This window comes from Pseudophryne corroboree, chromosome 9 (assembly GCF_028390025.1).
Source record: "Pseudophryne corroboree isolate aPseCor3 chromosome 9, aPseCor3.hap2, whole genome shotgun sequence".
Classification (NCBI taxonomy): domain Eukaryota; kingdom Metazoa; phylum Chordata; class Amphibia; order Anura; family Myobatrachidae; genus Pseudophryne; species Pseudophryne corroboree.
This window is the reverse complement of record NC_086452.1, coordinates 340548487-340571785: the sequence shown is the minus strand read 5'-3', so window position 1 is coordinate 340571785 and position 23299 is coordinate 340548487. Positions and strand designations below refer to the sequence as shown.

General features: G+C 45.6%; 1 protein-coding gene across 2 annotated transcripts in view; it reads right to left on the bottom strand.

The window, feature by feature from the left end:
• Window positions 1-18444, bottom strand: part of HDAC11 (histone deacetylase 11) — a 205995-nt gene extending 187551 nt beyond the window's left edge. The window contains exon 1 of one of the 2 annotated variants that reach the window (XM_063940609.1): window positions 18273-18444. In XM_063940609.1, coding sequence (XP_063796679.1) covers window positions 18273-18274 — 2 coding nt within the window. In that variant the 5' untranslated portion in view covers window positions 18275-18444. The remainder of the gene's footprint in view (window positions 1-18272) is intronic. The other variant, XM_063940608.1, reaches the window with a different exon arrangement.
• Between the last annotated feature and the right edge of the window lie 4855 nt (window positions 18445-23299).

The window sequence follows — 23299 nt, the reverse complement described above, 5'->3', positions numbered from 1 at the left end:
TGTATAAAGCCCTTTTTGGCTGGTACCGACCATTAAAAAAACGGTACTGTACCTGCCAAAAAGGTACAGTTGAAGGGTTTGGCATTGGCGTCTGCAAGACGTGTCTCTGAATTGGGGGCCTTGTCCTGTAAGAGTCCTTATTTTTTTTAATCAATTGTTTTTTTTATTGCTTTTCAAGAACAGTACAACATTAAACAATACAAAACATTCAAACAAACAAACAGATGCAGAACCGTATTTGTGCTCTTCATATTTCCATATCAGAATTTAGCCATATCGCATGGCAGAGACATATCCATATATCAGGTGCATGTCCATCTAGTACCAATACAATCTGTAGGCATAATGTAAAGAGGGTTTCAAACAAAACAGCCAGCATCGATGCAAAAAAGATGTCACATCCTCAGTAAATAAAAGAGATATATCAGTACCAGTCATCTGAGTAACTAAAAAGGATATGGAGGAAAAATTGTGAGAATCAAATATTACGCACTGAGAGACGTGGGAGGTAGGCTGGTCTGCGTCTGGGACAATGCAACGCTGCAAACAATGTAGTCACACTGAATTTAAGATGGAGGATCAATAAAATGCAGAGAGTTCCTCCAGGAGCCCCATATCTTATCAAATTTCTGTGGACAGTTACGTTTAGTGTACATAAAATGCTCATGAGAGAGCGTAATATTCATCAGGGCAATCCATTCAGCAGACGACGGAGGGGCATGAGCCATCCAGTTACGGGCAATACATACTCTGGCCAATATTAAAGCAGTATTAACATAGAGACGGGAATGAAGTGGGAGGGATCCCTGCAAATCAAGGCCAAATATACCTATACGCAGAGTCATCAACGGAATCCGTATTCCTGTGTGACTCACAGAGGTCGTGATATCTTCCAAGAAGGCATGCACACGCGGGCACTGCCAGAGCAAGTGCCAGAGCCCAGCAGCTGGAGCAGAACATTTCGGACAGTTATCAGAAGCCAAGCCTCCAAACTTAAACAAACCACAGGGAGTCCAGTAGACCCTATGTAGGATGTACAGATGTATCTGTTGGAATCTAGCACTCGCCGAGGCCGAACGCGGGGAGACCAGGATATGGTACCAATCTTCATCAGCAATTGCACCCAAATCTAGTACCCATTTAGCCTGGAGGGCGCTCAGCCCATCCGAACCAGAGAAGGAGAGAAGGGAGGAGTAGAGATCCGAGACCCTTCCACAAGAAGGCAACGTACGGATTATTGTATGAACAGGGGATTCAGAAAGTTGTGGAGCAGAGCCCCGCCACTGCGCCGGAGCTGTAAATACCGAAAAAAATAATGTCTAGGGATGGCATATGTAGTATATAAATGATCAAAACTATGGAGCATTTCATCCTGATAGAGGTGCCCCAAGGCAGACACCCCAAAAGAGGTCCAGCCAGAACTGACCTCCAAACCATAAAGTTCAGAAAAAGACAAATTGTTCCAGAGCAGAGAACAGGGGTCTATTGTGGAATCTCCCATTAATTTCTCAGCCGCCAGCCATACTCTACGAGTCTGTTGTAACAACGGGGGAAGAGAGGACAATGAAGTACGTGTTAGTAGAAACTGCAACGGAGAAAACAATAGGCCAGCTTTATACAAAAGAGCCACTGGGAGGTTCCCATAATCCCCCGGGGCAACCCACTCACACAGTTGTACCAGCTGGGCAGCTAAATAATACAGACTCATGTCCGGCAATGCCAGACCACCTTCTGCTCTGGGTCTGCTAAGTGTTTTATAGGCAATACGGGCCCGTTTAGCACCCCAAATAAAGGAGGCATTATATTGGGAAATTAGCGAAAATTGTGAGGCAGGGATATAGGTGGTCATTCCGATTTGATCGCTCGCTAGCTGCTTTTAGCAGCATTGCAAACGCTAGGCCGCGGCTCTCTGGGAGTGTATCTTAGCTTAGCAGAATAGCGAACGAAAGATTAGCAGAACTGCTACTAAATAATTCCCTGCAGTTTCTGAGTAGCTCCAGACCTACTCCTATACTGCGATCACCTCAGTCCGTTTAGTTCCTGGTTTTTTAACGCACAAACACGCCCTGCGTTCGGCCAGCCACTCCCCCGTTTCTCCAGCCACTCCTGCGTTTTTACCTGGCACGCCTGCGTTTTTTAGCACACTCCCTAAAAACGGACAGTTTCCACCCAGAAACACCAACTTCCTGTCAATCACACTACGATCACTTGAGCGTTGAAAAAACGTCGCTCGAGCTTGTGTAAAAGTGCAAAGTTTTGTGTGAAAGTACTTAGCGCATGCGCGCTGCGTACCATGCGCATGCGCATTTTTGACGTTTTTTCACTTAATCGCTGCATTGCGAAAATCGGCAGTGAGCGAACAACTCGGAATGACCACCACAAGCCAATGCATTCTGTAGTATATAAAGAAATTTGGGCTGGATGATCAGTTTGATAACATTCACACGGCCTGTAACAGTTAAAGGGAGTTTCTGCCAAATTCGCAACTTTATACGTAAATGATCAATCTGGGGGGATCAAATTCAAGGCGACAAAATCTTTAGGAGAATGAGAAATTTGAATGCCGAGATATTTAAACTGGGTACACCATTTAAGGGGGAGATCGTAGGAGGGGGGAGGTGATGTGGAAGGACATAACGGAAACACCACTGATTTGCCCCAATTAATACAGATACCTGGGAAAGAGCCAAACACCTCTACCAAGTCAAGAAGGGCAGGCACTGAAAGGGATCCTTCAAAAATAATATCATATCGTCTGCGTATAAACCAATTTTTTCTTCTTGACCCACAACACGAAGCCCTGTTATATTCACGGCAGCCCTAACAGAGCAAGCCAAGGGTTCTATGGCAAGAGCAAATAGTAGTGGGGAGAGAGGGTACCCCTGTCGAATTCCCCTCCCCAGCAGGAGTCAGTGGTGAAGCCGTTAACCACAACCCTCGCAGCTGGACAGGAATACAGGAGTTTAACCCAGGACAGGAAGTTCGTGCCTACCCCAAATCTTACAAGAACCTCAGATCTGCCCGTCATAAAGCCAGTTTGGTCAAAATGGACCATCTCCAGAACCACAGTATTAAGCCGGAGCGCTAAAAGTTTGGCTAGAATTTTAATGTCAGTTGACAGCAAGGAGATAGGACGGTACGAGTCTAAGGAGAGGGGGTCCTTACCAGGCTTCGGTATCAACACGATCAGCGCCTCGGCCATAGATGGGGGAGAGTACCACCCTGTAACAGAGACTCAAAAATCAACAGAAGTTTGGGGGCGAAGAAATCCAGATGAGTTGTATACAGGTCAATAGGAAGACCATCTATCCCAGGGGCATTATTACTGGGAAAAGACCTAATGGCATTCTCCACCTCCTCCAATGTGATGGGTGTTTCTAAGAGTTGTCGCGATTCAGGACTCAGGGCAGGAACCTCAATCATATTCAAATAATCTGAAAGTGCTGAATGCGTGTATTGTACCCTTGACTTATAAACATCTAGAAAATGTGCATGAAAACTAGAAGCTATAGAAGGGGTATCTGTATAAATAACACCAGACATGCTGCTAATACTGTGCACAGTGGCCCTCAATCCGAGTTGTTCGCTCGCTAGCTGCTTTTAGCAGCATTGCACACGCTAGGCCGCCGCCCCTCTGGGAGTGTATCTTAGCTTAGCAGAATAGCGAACGAAAGATTAGCAGAACTGCTACTAAATAATTCTTTGCAGTTTCTGAGTAGCTCCAGACCTACTCACAGATTGCGATCAGCTCAGTCCGTTTAGTTCCTGGTTTGACGTCACAAACACGCCCTGCGTTCGGCCAGACACTCCCGTGTTTTTCCCTGACACGCCTGCGTTTTTTAGCACACTCCGGAAAATGCTCAGTTACCACCCAGAAACGCCCCTTTCCTGTCAATCATTCACCGATCAGCAGTGCGACTGAAAAGCGCTGCAGGATCCACAGCAAAACTGCTAAGTTTTTAGTTAAATAACTAAGCGCATGCGCCCTGCGTGTCTTGCGCATGCGCAATGTCAAAGTCGAAAAATATCATGATTCACATGCCTTGTACTAACCCCAATGCACATGCCCGCTGCTTGTGCACCCACTCCCCCGTGCGTACGCATCCCCTCAGGTTGCGTAGGGGACGCTCCAACGTCTCCTGCGCATGGAGATGTGTATTTACGGCGGAGTTTGTAAGCGTCTAGTGAGCGACTCGATCGCAACATATTTAACCCATATAGTGTGTTTTATAGATAATATTCCCCTTAACAATGTCAGCAAGTATGTTTAGTTTAAACGGTTCTTGGACAGAGAGATCCCTCTTTGCATGATAGGAAGGGTCAGATAAAGGTTGAACAGTGGTGTATAGTATCCATCTGTAGAGTATTTTAATGGTAACATTTCGGTGTTGGTTAGGAAAAGATTGCTCGCTCCTGCGTATAGTTATGTACAAAAGTAGTTTATGGACATTTACTGTATTTGCTGTTCATTATCCATGCGGCGGGAATCCTGAGGATACCTCCCACCTGAGCAGTTGGAGAAAGACACAGCCCACCTGTTCAAACCCACCTATGACCTTTTGTTATAATGCAGAGACACATTCCTGTGTCCAATGAACAATGAGATTATAGGGACCATTGTATTGTTACTGTATGCTGTGTATATAAGGACCACCATTGCCTGGGCCAGTCACTCACTCTCTCTGAAAGGCTTTCTCATTGAATGCTGAGGGCTGGATCCAGGACGCACTTGCGAATCATTCCCACGTATGTATTGTTTTCTGTAGCCATTTTATTATCCTTAGTGTTTGCCATTTATTCTCATTCTATTTGCTTGTGTTTGTAATTGTATGCTATTGTCCATATTATTCCTTGTTATTCTGTTTAGATTTTGATGTTAGTTTTGTAGTGTATAAGCTGTACTGTTTTTCCCTTTTTACTCTAAAGAATCATCCACAAAGGTGTTAGAGCCGGAGTGGTTTTTAAATCCAAACCAGGTCTTGTGTTTTCACTAGTTACTGTAAAGGGTTTTCTTAGCGTCTCAATCGCTCAAACAGCTTTCATATTAGCAAGGTTAATAAGCGTTACATCATTGTAGGATTACATTGCTAAGGTTTTGAGTATAAGCATACCCTTACTGTGTGTTGTTAACAAGGTTTACTGTGTGTCATTCTGTGAGCGTCTGCGCCGCTCGTGTCTCACTCGCACGGCGCAGCGTCCACTACGCCGATAGCGTAGCATTACGGTACTCGGGACGCCTTTAGCGTGTTCGATACTAAGCGTGAGTCTGTGAGCGTACGTGTCGCTCGTGCGTCGCGCCCACGGCCTAGCATCTGCTACGCTAAGTGCGTACCCTTACGGTACTCTGTGCGCCAATAGCGTACTTAGTCCGTAAATAGTATATTGCTTATGTTTAAAGGTAATATTTGACATTATCAATTGGGGGCATCGTCCGGGCCTCCTCATATCCACAGCCTAGCGGGACAAGGCAGACTTTAACCATCAGCAAAGGGCGGGAAGGTAGTATCCCCTGTTAGCCGTTCGGTGGTCGGGGATACGGTAGTGCTGATTAGATAAGCGTCTGCTCCGCTTGGTTTGTAGGGATGCTGGTGGGATCCGGAACTGAAAGGTAAGTACGCAAAGCTATTGTTTTTATTGTCTTTTAAATCTGTTTAAATTTCTGTTTGGTTTCAACTGTGCACGCAAAACACGCAACACACGCACGCACCTGTATTTTATTTGTGTACTCTGCATATCTTTTCGCTTGTTGCCATTAGCATTGATTATTAGATACATTTTGACCCGTGCTGAGAAATTTGTTGCTATTTAGTTAAAAATATAAAGTAGTATTTAAGGGAGTACATGTAAAACACACACGCAGCCTGGCCAAGTTATAAAGGTTTATACAGGAGATACTGTGTGGTGTGGGTAAGCGATTATAGTTGAATATCGTTTACATTTATAGAAGCATGTTATTTGTATTGCGGCGGACGCATCCGGCCTGTGTACACGTGTCTCGGGCAACGTGCGAGATTGCGTACGCAACGCAAAGGCCTACACACGTGGCGTATATTACGCAACGTGCGTACAGATACGCCCACTAAATACAAATCACACGATAGCATTGTTTTAGTTTAGGCGAGACGGTAGCCACGCGATAATAGCACAAATTGATCAGTATCCAATATTTAGTTTAAAAACACCTTTTTTTCTGTATTACCTCTGGGGAAAGCTATCAGTTAACAAGAAATTATTTTTCTGATCAGAAAACTATAGAATGTTAGTGTGGGCTGAAAAAGGTATGAGTGTATTGAATCCCGCTTGGTGGTCTTGGTGATCTTGGTGAAGCTTGGTGAAGCACGGTCTAGGTGAAAACGTGCGAGCACGGTTTTGGTGAACACGTGCGACGGAGTGTGATAAAGTTTTCGTGGTATTACGCTCCGGCTGTTGTGGAGCACAGACGGAAGAGACTCCAATGATCCTACCATTTATAGATAACAAGTGTCTATAAGTGGTACGATTGGACCGCACGGTTGTATGTGTAAACAATTGACGCAACATGATATGAGGTTGCATATTCGTGCGTAAATCTTATCCTCATACGCGTTGTAGTGAGCACATGCAATCGTGATTTGTGTAAAATAGAGGTAGGGCCTGCAACGGCTACACGAGTCTGCTAAAAGGCGGACCGGGGATACCCTGAGCAGAAGAAGTTCAGTGGAAGAGCTTGAAGGATTTCCACCGTAGACCGTGTTTGGTGCATTTTAGGAAGTTTTTCTGTGTTAAAAAGGTCCACAATGGAAGCCAAGTGCACAACACAGGGACGTTTAGCAGTCAGGGTTCAGACTGCAGAGATTTGCAGACCCCGGGGGTCTGCTCGGTTAGTAATGTGGGGGAAGTATGGTCCCCACACTGAGACCTTTTGTGATGAATGGACACGAATGACTGTGGGGGATAAAGCACCATTTCCTGGGATAGGTAGTTTTGACTCAGAGCTGTTACATAATCTAAGGCTTAGGATCTGTCTGTTAAAGTCCCAAAAACAAAGGATCAGACACACTAACTGTTTACATTTATGGCAACGAGAGAGTGATATACAGAAGGAATTAGTTTACACAGCTGGTTCTAACCCTAACAGGAAACTGATGGCAACTGGAGAGACAATGGCTACAGAGAATGGCATACTGGGACATGATGATAATAGTGCACTTAATAAATGTAGTAATGACAATAAGAGTAAATGTAATAAATGTGTTAATGACGATAGGAGTAAAACTGATAAATATACAAATTCTAACCCGTGCAAGTTGCACCCCATGTTAAACTTCCCTCAGGATTACAAGCAAGAAAGTGAGCCCAGCACGATGTGGGCACTTTCTCCAGCAGCCACCATAGAAGACACCCAGGTGGGCACGGCCCAATCGGTAAAGGCAGTAGTAAAGCCCCCTAACGGAGGGTCAGGTGAGGTCGTGTCCACAGGTAAGTACGGTATTGTACATTATGCACAGACAATTGCTCCTCACATTGTAGAGTCAACACAAGATGGTGTAGTTGAACTTAATCCTGTCAGGGTGATTGCAGTCCCAAATGGAAAGACTGACGCTCAGGGAGTCACTCCCGCCAGAGACATTGCCATGCATCGTCCCTGGTCCCGGACAAGATTAAGGACAATTATGTCTGAATTTCCTGATCCCAGGAAAGATCTAGCCGCATGCCAAAGGTTCATTAAAGAAATAGGTAACGCCGCCGAACCCACTAACAAAGATTGGCGGACAGTACTGCGGGCATGTTTGCCCTCTACCATTGACCCTTTGAAATTCATTACTGATTGTAAGTTAGATGAAGAGAAACCTCTCACTGATGCTTACAATCAGGAAAATGTTAAACAGATCAATCTGCAGTTAGGAATATATTTCCCAACTGTTGTCAAGTGGAGCAGAATTTTCTCCATTAGACAAAAAGAAGGTGAAACTGCTTCTGATTATTTCAATCGAGCACTGCAGGTAATGGCTAGATCTACTGGGATCGCGGACATTGAGGAAAGTGTACATCATAGAGAGGTAGTGGTGTCCGTATTAATGGAAGGTTTAAAAGAAGTGTTGAGAACAAGGGTACAGACCACTCAACTTAACTGGAGAGGTATCTCGGTGGCTGCATTAAGAAAGTCCGCTGTTAAGCACGATCGGAACATCAGTAAACACAGGGAGTCACAAGGGGGTAAGCTGATGACAAGAAGTATAAAAGCCCTGACAACGAAGCCACATCAGCCTAAACCCCAGACCCCTGTTGGTAAGTCATATATGGTAAGATGTTATAACTGCCAGAGGGAAGGACATTATGCACGGAGTTGCAGATTTAGAGACCAACATAAGGTATATCGACCTCCTAGACAAGAACACGAGCAAAGTTATGACACACGTAATTGTAATCAGGGATCATATAGGAAAAATTTTGGGCCGCACCTATAGTCTGCAGCCAGTGAAGTTGATTGTTAGCCTTGATAGTAAGCCTGAGGTTACAGTCGGTGTAATTGGTAGGTCATTCCTTGTAGACACAAGGGCGGCCAGGTAAACCCTGTGATTTATCTTTAAATGTTTCCTCTTCACCTCTGACGTTCACCAGCAGAACTACAGCTCAAACGTCACATGTCTACTTGGTCTTTTCAGAGGTCTGCCCAACCCCAGTATATCTTACCAGCATCATTGTGCCTGGCCACGCACAGAGGGTGGAAATACTGGTGGGGGAGACTGTGCAGAGATACCGATAGACATGTTGGTGTGACAGCCTGATGGTGAACGGAAATCTGACAATTTTTCTCTTTTTCTATTATTCTCTCTCTTTTTGTTCTTTCATGTTTTACGGATGGTATAGCACACAACAGTTAAACAAATGGTAATGCAAGATTTATGCTCCTTACAGAAATATCGCTGATTCAGAAAGAATATCATATCACTGAAGTGTTCGTTTTTGGGAAGAATGAGAGGCAGCACTGTGGAGACGGCATCTGAGCAAGAAGAACAACAAGACTAGAGACGAATTATCGTAACAATTTTCTTTCCCTTCTAATTATTTTCTTTCCCCCATTACAACTCTTTCTTTCTCCTCCTGCAAGATGGACTTGCCCCAAGAGACTGCATTCCGTGTTTTCCTGTTGACCCTGTTGTTGACCAGAGCAGTCTGTTTCGGTGAGAGTACCAGTGAGGTCGAGAGAGGATCTGGAATGGGTTCTGATGACCAGGATGGATTCGTAGAATTCCGAGAGCAACACAATCACCGAGCAAAGGCGAGTATCAGAAAACGATCTGGTAGCAATGACACTAACAGACATTGTGAAGGATTGTTAGCTGAAGAGAGTTGTATCTGTAGGAATTGTGACAACATAGTTGAGGACGGGTGCATCCAGAGATGTCAGTCCAGCATTAATATCAACATGGACCGTCATCCATTAAGTGACTATCACTCATTAGTGGGTAAGGTTTTAAACCAAACGGAATGCTGGGTGTGCTCACAAGTACCTCAAGGTCACAGAAAGTCAGGACTAGTGCCATACTCTTTAACGATAGATGAGGTACTTGAATTAAGGGGTGGGAGACCGGTGGATAAGAAATTTAATATTTCTAGGCCTCCTAGTTTGAAGCTCCACCAATATCATGTGGATAGGTCCTTAATATGTTTTAACATTTCCAATCCCCGAAAGCCGGGAAATTGGGAAGTGACATGGAACAACCAAACCATGACATTCTCACACAGAGCCGATAGAATGCCCATAGACTCAGAGCTTATACGCCAAATAGCCAACGGTGGGAGATATTTTCAGTATAGGTACACTCTAGGAAGTAGGACCATGCGAGTTGGAGAAGTATCACCAGGATACTGTGCGCATATCATACAGCCTGATACGTGTACTAGACAAATGAGAGAGTTAGGGATAGGATTTTTCACCTGGAAGGTTTGTAATATGGTGATGTCATATTCTGTCCCATATGTCCTACCCGATGATGCATATTTCATATGTGGGACGAAGGCGTATAAGTGGCTTGCCCCAAACTCAGAGGGATTGTGTTACATTGGAAGAGTGTTGCCAGAAGTAATGACCATTACCCATGAAAAGATGAAAGACGTTCACCGCAATGCTCAAGCTCCTTACACTCACACCCATTACGAACACATTGTAAAAAGACACCTTATAGATAGGACAGAGCATGCAGCCTCTGATTTGATCCACGAATCCACCGGGATTCAACTCCTACTCGCGCTAGATATCACCCGTACCGCCAGAGGAGTTATAAATTTTAGGTATATTACCGCGCTAGCGAACCTGATAGACAATATCACCGAGATGTATGATGACACCTTCAGGTATACTGGGAGAGAATTGCAAGCTTACAAAACGGAACTGATCCAGCACAGGATGGTTCTCAATTACATCACAGCGGTGACAGGCGGGTATTGTGTCACCCTAGCAACTCAGTGTGGTGTAAAGTGCTGTACGTATATCACAAACAGCACTGATGACCCAACCGAGGTCATAGATCAAAAGATGGACGATATCTTGCAATTGAAGTGGGAGTTCCGAAGGAGGCACAACCTTACCCTTACTTCTGTGAGTAATGAACTGACCGGCTGGGTATCATGGTTGGACCCACGCAATTGGTTCTCAGGTTTAGGAGAATGGGCCCAAAATGTTATCGTTACTGTAGGGAAATTCCTCTTATGTATCCTAGGAGTTGTCATAATGATTGGATTGATATTTAGATGTGTTCGGATTTTAATGAATTGCAAGCGCAGTACCAAATTGATGAGTTTGAGGAGCGAGGGCATTGTAACAACAACTGGTTTAATTTATGACCCATCAATCGAGACAATGCTGTGATAAAATGTGATTCCACGGTCCGTTTCTTTCACCTGTTTCTCCTTTGTTTTTCTCCAAGGTAAAAAGAGACCGACTCGGAAGAAGATTTTGATGACCCTTTATACAAACCACTGATGAACTTTTTACAGACATTTGATGAACTTTTAGAGACTTTAACTTTATGGACACTTGAAAAAAAACTTTGCTTGTCATTTACAGCAAAGATACAGCAACCCGGACAAGACATCAACAAGACTTCAACAAGACATCCAAGGACAATCACATACAATATCATATGAATGCATTTATAACGCATGTTTCTTATCTTCATCTCTACTATCTTCAGGTAGTGACACACATAGTCGACAGGTAATATAGGCACATATATTAGCACTCACATATTTTCCCCCCTTCATGTATCATCAACTAATGTGCACCCCATTTGTTGGAACTAAAAAGCCGAAAAGAGCTCGGTAGAGTTTGTTAGCCCACTTACAGGCCGTGGGCGTCGCGCCCACGGCCTAGCGTCTGCTACGCTAAGTGCGTACCCTTACGGTACTCTGTGCGCCAATAGCGTACTTAGTCCGTAAATAGTATATTGCTTATGTTTAAAGGTAATATTTGACATTATCAGCAATTAGCAACAAATTGCAGCATAGCGAAAATCGGCAACGAGCGAACAACTCGGAATGACCCCCAGTGTTAGGGGCTATCTCTTGTCTAGCCAAGTAGGCCAAAAAATTCCCGGATCGATCTACCTGAATATAAAAATCATGGGCGCAAAACAGTAAACCTCTCCTTGATTTATCAAGAAGTAGATCAGTCAGTTGTTTATGAACAATCAGCCATTCCACCCGATCCACAGGGAGTACGCTACGTAAATATGCCTGCTCAAGTTCTCCACTCCTCCTCTCCAGCTCCCACTCAGATTTTCTACTAAATATCTTCAATTGGGCGACTCTGGAAATTAAGGAACCGCGCAGGAACGCCTTATAGGTATCCCACACCAATGGGGCATTATTGCAAATAGGATTATTAGTAAAGAACTCCTCCCAGAGCTCAATTAATTCAGAGGCAGCACCCATCTGAGTCAACTAAAAAGGGTTAAACCTCCAGAAGGATGCTCCTCTAGGTATATCAAAGCTCATAGATAATAATACAGGAGAGTGATCAGGTATCCCAGGTGACAAATATTTCAGAGGATACACAGGGAAGTAATGACCGAGTAAGCAGTGCCATATCTATACGGGAAAATACTCCTTGGGAACTTGAAAAGCAGGAGAAACAGGTGACAGAAGGATTGCGCAAGCGCCAGACATCCACAAGACCAAGCTCAGAGATCAGGCGGGCAAAGGCAGTGCGCCCAGTAGACGCAACCTGGGCAGCGGGCCTCCATCTATCAGCAACTCTGGGAGGCAACGGAGTCATCTGCCGCCGGGCTCCTATTCTGAAGGGGGGCACCTCTCCTCCCATTCTGTGACACCATTCTATCATAATTGATAGCTGCCACTATCTCTTCAGTGGCTGACTTCCTCACTTGTCCCTGCACCTTATACCTCACACCCTTTTTATTATAGATACACATTTTTACAAGTGTCATACCCAGGATTAGAACCCACGCCCTATTACACTGGAAGCAGGCACCTTACTGATGGAGCTATTTGCTCCTGTATAGGAAGCATGAGATTTCTAACTATATGAAGTTACTTCTCTGACAATTACAAGTAACTTCACATAGTTAGAATGCTCCCGTTTCCCATACAGGAGCAAATAGCTCCATCAGTAAAGTGTCTGCTGTCAGTGAAACAGGACATGGTTTCTAATTCTGGATATGACTGCTTAGAAATGTGTGATTTAAAATAAAAGACAATGAAATGTATATATACAGTATATACATTTTTATTTCAGAACAACCCGTATACAAAAAAATAAATAAATAAATGTAAAATATATATATAAATATATATATATATAATCTAAATTTAGGGGGGCACCAATATTTATCTTGCCTCCGGGCAACTGGGACGAACTTACGCCACTGCAGCAGCCTCATCCAGAACAGCATTAAAATTACCAATGCATATAGCTGGAGCAGAGAGAAATTCCTGCATAAAGGCGCAAGCCTTCACCAACGTTGTAAGGAGGGGGGGTATATATATGGCCAGTGACACAAAAGGGAAGCTATGTATTGTGCCAGCCAGAAACACGTAGCATCCTAGTGGGTCAATTTGGACCTTAGTACAGACAAAATTCGAATTTTTATGAATCAGTAGCGATACACCCCTAGAATTAGAATGGAAGGTGGAGTGAAATGCCCACCCCACCCAAGGCTTCCTGAGGGAAAGAACCCGGCTATCAACCAGATGCGTCTCCATAAGGCAAACCAAACCCGGATTTTGGGTCCTAATATATTTTAAAACTAAAGAACGCTTAACCTTATCATTAAGGCCCCGAACGTTTCATGAGAAAATGTTTACCATAGTGACGCATAAAATTGGAGTACATACAGTAAATACTAAACCAGCATTGTCCCAGCTCGGTACCAGCCACCCTCCTCCCAGCAAGAAGGCAGACGTAGAGCAGCACGTGAAATACAAAAGAGCACAAGAAAAGCACATACAAAAGAACAAAAAACAACGGTAAGAAAAATAACAAAACCCAATCACCCCCACCCAGCATACCAACCCAAACAGAGGTATACCTATCCCTAAACTTTGTAAAAGACTCTAGAAGAGAGTCAGACAAAAAAAGAAAAATTAACCAATTTCGGGGCAACTAAACCCCATAACCAATAGGACATGAAGACCCCAGGCTATCATCAGGAACATATTAAGAGCAGTAATAATTTATCAGCCCTGACAAAAGACATCATCAGAGACATCCGTCTCACAATTATCAATCAACGAATATTAGAAAAAAGGGGGAGACCTAAGCATGGAATACACATAAAAGATACTCAAGGTGGAGCAGCCCGGTAATTAGGTTGTAGATCAATCCAGGCAGAGGCCTCCCTTGGAGTGTCAAAGAAATACGTGCAGTTGCCAGACACCACCCAGAGCCACGCAGGAATATAATATAGAACATAGAATATTGTAGTTGTAGATCCCGCAGCCTCTGCTTAACTTGCGTGTATTGCGAACGGGATTTCTGGTCCTCAGCCGAAAAGTCCTGAAACACAGCCACTCTCTGACCCCTATGTTCCAGCAGGCCTTTAATCCTAGCAAGATGCAATTTTGTAGTGAAGGATCCTAGCGATAAAAGTCCTGGACTGTGCACCTGGAGGAAGGGGGCGGGTGGGAACTCGGTAGGCCCGTACAACAGCAAACTGTGGAGTAAACGAATCTTTGCTGAATAAGGACAGTAGCCAGATTTCCAGGAATTTTTCCGGTTGGGAACCCTCCGCCTTTTTTGGAAGGCCCACAAAACGAACATTGTTCCGTCTAAGGCGCCCTTCGATATCCATCAATTTAAGCTTACACGCAGACATCTGTGATTCCAGGGAAGAAAGGCGGGCAGGAATAGGCGTATAGGAGTCTTCCAGAGTAGAAATATACGATTCTCCGTCTTCCCCACCCTATCTCTGAGCTTCTGCATATCCTGGCGAATAAGCGAGTTATCAGAATGAACCTCCGCGACTTTATCCGCGAGACGCTTCTCAGAGTCCGTGATGGCTTGCAGGAGCTGACACATAGTAACTTCAACAGTTTCCGCCATGTTGGGAGAAGGGGAAGAGGAGGCAACTGACAACTGAGAGGAAGTTGCAGAAGAAACAGGAGTCCGTTCTATGTGGGCAAACTGTGCTAAACGGGCCGCATTAGAGGCACGGTGCCTCCGGTCCATCAGGCCAACACAGTAGAGCCAAATAGAGGCAGGTTATGTTATAAATCCTCTGGCAGGCAAAACAGAAGGGATCAGGGACGACAACACCACTTTGAAATAAAAATATATCCGTATAGAGCGAGGAATGGAACACCTTAGTAGCATATGCTACAGCATGTAGAATCGTAGCAGTGGGGTATGTGGCACAGGTGCATAACACGGGGGAGAAAATGGAAATCGCCACTCACCTCCCCACAGCAGCCAGGCACCTCCAGCAGCAGTAATAGGTAGGCAGCACCAGATGCTGGGTATATGGTTGCAGTCCAGTACCTCCAGCAGCAACACCAGGCAGGTAGCCCCAAATGCAGAATATATGGCAGCAAATCAGGAAGGCAGTAGTGGCTATGGCAGGATCAGTGTGAGAGCTGTGGACATCTCCCACACAGACAGGAGACTCAGCCCAAGTGCATGGTGCTTCCGCAGCAGTGGATAGGAGACCCCACAGCCCCCAGCTCAAGCCGGCAATCCAGGCTACAAGCTGTAGGGGGAGGCACAGGCGGCAGCGGGTCCATGTTCTCCGCCGGATCCAAAATGGCGATCAGCGGCCACAGCACGGGCAGCGCGTCCATCGCGGCGGGCACACCGCACGGAGAGGGAACAGCGCCGGGAGCAGGGAGAGCAGCAGTCCCCGCGATCCACCCCTCGGGTGAGCAGGAACAAAGCAGGCCGGTCAGGAGGCAGGAGCAGGCTGTACACTGCAGGCCGCGGCGGTCCCGAAGATGGCGCAGGCTCACACAGGGCGGGTTCGACCAAGGCAGCACGGCACACTCCAGAGTGCTGTGCAGGGAGGTAAGCTGCAGAATCTGCCCCAAACACAGCTCAGGGTGGGCAGCAAGTGTTCAGACGTCCAAGCAGGACAATTAGGGCTTTAATACAGGGCAGAAGGATATCAGTCAGGAGTATTAGGCTGGGGAGCAAAGGAGTCATGTCCTACTCCATGTCTCGCTAGGCCACGCCCCCCGTAAGAGCCCTTATTTGATTTTTCAAGAAGACAGGGCAGAACTCAGGGCCCGTCCTCAGTTTTCACCAAAGGTGGTTTCAGGTTTTCATGTCAATCAACCCATTGTGGTTCCAGTGTTGTCTGATGATTCCATTGGGCCAGAGTCCATAGATGTGGTGATGGCTCTGAAGATTTATGTAAAGAGGACGGCTCATCATCGGAAATCTAATTCGCTGTTTGTCCTTTATGATGCCACCAAGATTTGTCGTCCGGCTTCCAAGCAATCCATTGCTCGTTGGCTCAGGTTGACCGTTCAACAGGCCTATACTTCAGCGGCTCTGCCTTTGCCGCTGTCTATTCAGGCCCACTCGACGAGGTCTGTCAGCTCTTCCTGGGTGGCTGCCCAGGGTGTCTCGGCCTAAAAGTTGTGCTGAGCTGCTACTTGGTCTGGTTCGAACCCTTTTGTGAAATTTTATCGGTTCGACACCTTTGCCAAGGAGGACCTTCAGTTTGGTCAGGTGGTGTTACAGGGGTCTCAGCACTCGTAGTAACATAGTAACATAGTATCTGAGGTTGAAAAAAGACAATTGTCCATCGAGTTCAACCTATTTGTGGTGTCCTCTGCATGATGATTCCGTAGTGGATACTGGGCACCCGCCTCAGTGCTTCAATTCCTGCATTCCTGAGTAAGTATTTGGTTGGCCGCAGTTGCGGTCCTGTTATGTTGTTGGGATAGCTGTGCTATCCTGGTTGGGTTGGTGTTGCTATCCTCTGTTCTGGTTAGCACCCCTTCTTTTGGTTATGGTTGTGTGTTGGCTTGTTGCCTCACCGCTGTTGTCTTTATTCCTTCTCTCATGGTATGTCTTTCTCCTCGGGCACAGTTTTCCTAGACTGAGTCTGGTAGGAGGGGCATAGAGGGGAGTAGTCAGCACAGACATACACACACTAAAGGTTTTAAAGTGCCAGGCTTCCGTGGACCCAATCTATACCCCATGGTACTAAAGTACAGAACCCCCGATATCCACTACGGACTACAAGATAAGGAATTACCGGTAGGTATCAAACTGCTATTTTCTCCCTCTATGGGTGTCCCACGACACCCAAAGAGGGAGAATAAATCCTCTGGCAAGCTCAGCGAGCCACCGTGACCGCAGCATGGTGAGTGCAGCGAGCCCGCAAGGTGCTTGCTAGCGCTCGCCCCGCTCCCAGCATACTGGTGTCTGGGATCCCGCTGTTTTTACATACTGATCCCACACTGACACTCTGAATTCTCTTCTCCCATGTATACAATACACTGACATGCTGAATGCACTCTCTTCTCTAATGTATACTCTGACTGCAATCTCTTCTCCAATCTATGGCCCTCATTCAGCTGGGAACGTTAGCCTGCGCATATGCAGCATTGTGAATGCGCGTGGATGCAGTCAAAATGTGATCGCATCCTGGGGGTATGCAATCTCATATTGATTGACAGCAGCGGCCGTTAGGGAGGGGCAATGTTACAGGGGAATGGTCCAGCTAACGCAGGCATGGCTGGATCATGTTCGGGGCGGCTACATAACATCACATGCAGTCGCTCTGATAAAGAAAATGGCGGTGATGTAGCGGCATACTGCCGGGGGGCATCCACAATTCCCTGGTCAGTGATAGAATCACAATTAGATTGTTATCGCAATTATTTATTTATTATTTATTTATATAGCGCACACATATTCAGTCCCTGCCCCAGTGGAGCTTACACCCTATATTCCCTACCACGTGTACATTCATACACATTGACGCTAGGGTTCATTTTGTTGAGAGCCAATTAACCTACCTGTATATTTTTGGAGTGTGGGAGGAAACCGGAGTACCCGAAGGAAACCCACGGAAAATATACAAACTCCACACAGTTAGGGCCATGGTGGGAATCGAACCCATTACTTCAGTGCTGTGAGGCAGTAATGATAACCATTACACCGTCCGTGCTGCCTTAGATTGCGATCGCAATGTGGGAATTTGCATGCTTTGCAGCCTTGCCTTGTGCTGGATGACCCCCAGCATGCGATTGTACTGAGTAGCAGAATCTGCTACTAACCTGAATGGAGTCCTATACACTGACCTGCTGACTGCAACCTGCAGGCTGAACTCCCTTCTCCTGTCTATACAGTGACACGCAGAATGCACTCTCTTGTCTGCAGTGACCAAAAGCCTGCACTCTCTTCTCCGGTCTAGCAGACTACACACTGACCCACCACAACCTACACTATTTTCATGTCTATAGTGACCTAAGCACTCACTATATTCTACTGTCTATACAGTAACCCAGGCCAGCAGTCTGAACTCCCTATTCTCCTGTCTGTATACTGACCAGCAGCCTGCGTCCCTTCATCTGTGTTTACAATAATCAGAAGGCAGCACTCTCTGCACTTCTATGTGTATACTGACCAGCAGTCTGAGTCCTATCTCCTCTCTTCCTACACAGTGATCAAAAGCCTGTCATTTCCCTCACATGTTTATACACAAACCAGCAATCTTCACTCCCTCTCATACTACGGTCTACATGCTGAACAGCAGCCAGCTCTCCCTTTTGTTCTGTTAACATACAAGGCATTGCCGCCCCCCATCCCTATGGTTACTCACATGTTTCCTTCCGCAAGGCCGGATCACTTCTCAGGAAATCAGACTGACAAATGACGTCAGACAAAAGGAGGGACTTGTGCACTTGTCACAATGACATCATGGCAACCTGGTCACACTGTAACAACGTGTGCTAATATGACAAGCATATAAAGGGTTACTATGCTCTCGCCTGCTATTAAATTATCTCTTCCTAGTGTAATTGCTATAAGAGGGTAAGAAATATGAAACAAGACTACAGCAGAGCACAGAGCTGCCTGGATTAGGAAGGGGGGGGGGGGGGGGGGGTGTATATGTGTGTTGGGGGGAGTGTCTGGTGTGGTAACATAGTACCAGCTTCAGGTGTACATACAAAAAGGAAGTACAGTATAGGTATAAACAGCTGCTATCCCCTGTGTAACATTTCCAGGTGACATGCCATATGCAACTGTAAAGAAGAACTTTAGAAGGGAATCTATATGTATAGAACAGAATATGTAGCTTGAAAGTAAGGAGTTATGCAAATGGTCCAGAAGCCATATAAAGCAGCAGGTTGCACTGTGCAAAGCACATCAACGTGATGTTATATACAGGGTTGGACTGGCCCACAGGGGTACAGGGGAAACTACCGGTGGGCCTCAGTGCCTGGGGACCCACCCTCTCCTCTGGGGATCAGATTTTACACCTGAATTACACATTATGCATACTGTATGTTACATTATACTGCACAGGACTATGGTGTACTTTCTACAGTGTTATTAATCTGGTACATTATCATGCATGCACTAGCAGTATTTGCTATATACAGTATATATATATATATATATATATATATATCTATATCTCTCAAGGGGCCCAGAACATGCACTACTGGTTAGCCAAGCCTCTAAGCATGGGCCCCTATTACTGGTTATATATGTAACACAGGTATTCCCAACATTGGTCCCCTGTCACACTAAAGGGGCCCATACACTAGACGACCTGTAAACGATGCATTCTCGTTAGCGATTTCCCTTGAACTCCCCTGGCAGTTCCCGGCAATCTTGGGCAAAGGTTATAGCATACCTCCCAACATTGGGAGTAGAGAAGAAGGGACTCTTTGGTGTGGTGCCTGAAAAGGGGGTGTGGTCTATAGGAAAGGGGCATGGCTTTGTGGGAGTACCACGATCGCGAGCCATGCCCCCATTTTCCGTCACTATGGGAGCATGGCCAGCGCTCTATGAGCTGCTGGCATGCCCCCTCTCCCTCCGTCTCTAGTGAATAGACCCTGTGCATGCCAAGTTTGCCTATGCCTAAGGCCGACTCTGGCTAGCCAGCATGTGAGGAATCATATAGGACACTGAGGCCAATTTCCCTATATATATATAGAAATCCAATGTCAGCCGGCACTCAAAACTGAATAACAGCTTGCTCCGGTGCCCGTATTTAGAAAGAGATACGAATCCAATAATAACGGCACTCAGAGATCATATAGTGAAAAATAGAGTATATTCATTAACGTTTCGGGGCAGCAAGCCCCGTCCTCAGAATGAACACAAAAGCATAAATACAAAGACAAACTTACGCCCTTAAGTAACCCGCCGTGCATCGCCGGTCCCGCTGTCTTCCACTTCCGTCACCGCGTCCCGTCCACCCAGCTGCATCCGCCGCGTCATGTCCCAGCGCAGGGCTAGCGGTTGTCTAGGGAACGCAAAGATGCGTTCCACCTAGGTCCTGCGCTGCGTTCCACGGCTCGCAAACGTGGGGAAGTCAGTTAGGGAGGAAACTGCAGGAGAAAAAAGGGATAGGAGGCGCCAGCATTAAAACCAATACAAATAAGTGAACACATACAGAACCACAATTGCATAAATGCAGAAAACCACATCTTGCACAAACAATATATACAAATAAGGGCAGTGTGCAATAAAGGCATCAGCAGCACACAAGAACACCATAATATACAAATATCACAAATGTAAACTAGATAGTACAGGAGAACTTATAGCAAAGGAACAGAGAAGTTCCCAGCTATACTAGTGAGTTCCAATTTATTTTCTCATTAAGTCCACCCGGGAATGTAGTCCCTAATCTGGTGATCCAACGAGCTTCTTTAATCAATAATGCTTTAGCTCTATCCCCCCCACGTAGTGACAGAGGGACATGGTCAATGATGAAATAACGAAGGGACTCTAAAGAATGGCCAGCCTGTTTAAAATGTTTAGCCACAGGCTGGTCAACCTGTTTACTCTCAAGAATGAGTTTGATGGCCGACCTGTGAGCAGCCATTCGTTCAGAGAATTTACGAATGGTTTGTCCCACATAAAATAGTCCGCAGGGACAAATAATGATGTAGACCACATGGGTAGAGGTACAAGTAAGGACAAATCTGATATCATATTTTTTCTTCTCACAGTGGGGATGTTGAAAGGCTTTACAGTTAAACATAAAGCTGCAGGTGGTGCATCCACTACACCGGTAGCAGCCCGGTGGTTTATAGTGTACGTTAGGAATTTTGGAGGTTCCCATGCCCGTGATATCAGTTTTAACCACTCTGTCTCGGATGTTCCTCCCACGTCTAAATGCCATATATATATATATATATATATATATATACAGCAATGTCAGCCCGGCACTCTGTTCTATGATCCAAACGCTGCCCTGGTGCCTTCAGTGTGAATTTCGATATCGTTCAAAAAAGGCTGCGGCACTCAAGGTCTTTTACAAAAGTCAAGTGTATTCAAATAGTCAAAAACATTCCATCGACGTTTCGGGGACTCCAACCCCTTTGTCCAGATGTGGACATGACTATTTGAATACACTTGACTTTTCTAAAAGACCTTGAGTGCCGCAGCCTCTTTTGAACGATATATATATATATATATATATATATATATATGTATATATATTGTATATGGGGTCTAGTGGGGATATTCAACCAGGGTTGGGTATGGGATGCTGGTGGTCAGAAAACCGCCAGCAGCATTCCGACCACCATAATCCCGACATTTTGAATTTAATTAATTAACCCTATCCCTTACTCTTCACCTAACCCTCCCTCCCCGCAGCAAAAGCCTAAACCCAACCCTCCCTGGCATACTAACATTCAGGATTACCGGCTATCGGCATTCTGACTGGTGTCAGGATTCCGGTTCCGGTATCCTGAACACTGACATCCCGTCCGTCGGGATGCCAACTACATCCCTATAATTGTAAGTCTATACCAGGGGTGTATCTAGGTGTCCAAGTGCCCCAGGCAAAATAAGGAGCAGGTTTCCCCCCCTCCCCACCCCCCCATATTCCTCCTTCCCTATGTTTTTCCACAGGTAAAAAAAAAAAAAAAAAACAGAGATTGATTTAATGTAAAAAAAAAAGTAGTTTGAGATGTGTATAATAAATAATAATAATAATAATAATAATAATAATAATACCACATAGTGTATTCGGGGAGCTGTGTAATAACTCCTCATACATCACTGTACAGTCCACTCTCCCCTATATAATAATACCACATTTTAGTGTGTAGCAGGGACTGTGTTATTCCCCTCACAGTGCTTGAAGTGGGCCTATACACCAGAGCTGGATTAAGGCATCGGGGGTCCCGGGTACTTAAGACAGGGGGGCCCCAAGTGTGTGTATATATATATATATATATATATATATATATAAATGTCCATGTAGTGGCCGGCACTCGGAAGGCCTCCAAGGGCTTTCTGGCTCAGGTGCCATCCTATGAGGTTTCCACCTCCATCAATAACCCATATAAAGAAGGCGGCACTCAGAGACTTTGAAAGTGCAAACATTTTTTAGTGAACAAACTGCAGAGTTACATCACATCAACGTTTCGGGGCCCGTAGCCCCTTCATCAGGATAACCCCCCAATGCAAATAAACCAACATTTAGAGGTGCACGAGCAGGACTCTTCCGCTGGAAGTGACGTAGCGGGTCCCAGCCACGTTGCCGCGGCAACCCTGCAAAACAAACAAACAACCCAAATGAGTGAACGGACCTGCAGGGAATCACGGACGGGTCATTGAAACACGTGCTATGCTGGATATTTCTGAATGAAAAAAGTGCAAAGTGCATATGTATGTGGGTGTGAAAATAAGATTTTACTCACCGGTAAATCTATTTCTCGTAGTCCGTAGTTGATGCTGGGGACTCCGTAAGGACCATGGGGAATAGCGGGCTCCGCAGGAGACTGGGCACTCTAAAGAAAGATTTAGTACTATCTGGTGTGCACTGGCTCCTCCCTCTATGCCCCTCCTCCAGACCTCAGTTAAGGAAACTGTGCCCGGAAGAGCTGACATTACAAGGAAAGGATTTTGGAATCCAGGGTAAGACTCATACCAGCCACACCAATCACACTGTACAACTTGTGATAAACTTACCCAGTTAACAGTATGAACAACAACTGAGCATCACTCAACCGATGCTACATAACCATAAACAGAGCATCCGATAAACCTGATGCAACCATAAAATAACCCTTAGTTAAGCAATAACTATATACAAGTATTGCAGAAGAAGTCCGCACTTGGGACGGGCGCCCAGCATCCACTACGGACTACGAGAAATAGATTTACAGGTGAGTAAAATCTTATTTTCTCTAACGTCCTAGTGGATGCTGGGGACTCCGTAAGGACCATGGGGATTATACCAAAGCTCCCAAACTGGCGGGAGAGTGCGGATGACTCTGCAGCACCGAATGGGCAAACACAAGGTCCTCCTCAGCCAGGGTATCAAACTTGTAGAATTTTGCAAATGTGTTTGAACCCGACCAAGTAGCAGCTCGGCAAAGCTGTAATGCCGAGACCCCTCGGGCAGCCGCCTAAGAAGAGCCCACCTTCCTTGTGGAATGGGCTTTCACTGATTTTGGATGCGGCAATCCAGCCGCAGAATGAGCCTGCTGAATCGTGTTACAGATCCAGCGAGCAATAGCTTGCTTTGAAGCAGGAGCACCCACTTTGTTGGATGCATACAGGATAAACAGCGAGTCAGTTTTCCTGACTCCAGCTGTCCTGGCAACATAGATCTTCAAAGCCCTGACTACATCAAGCAACTTGGAATCCTCC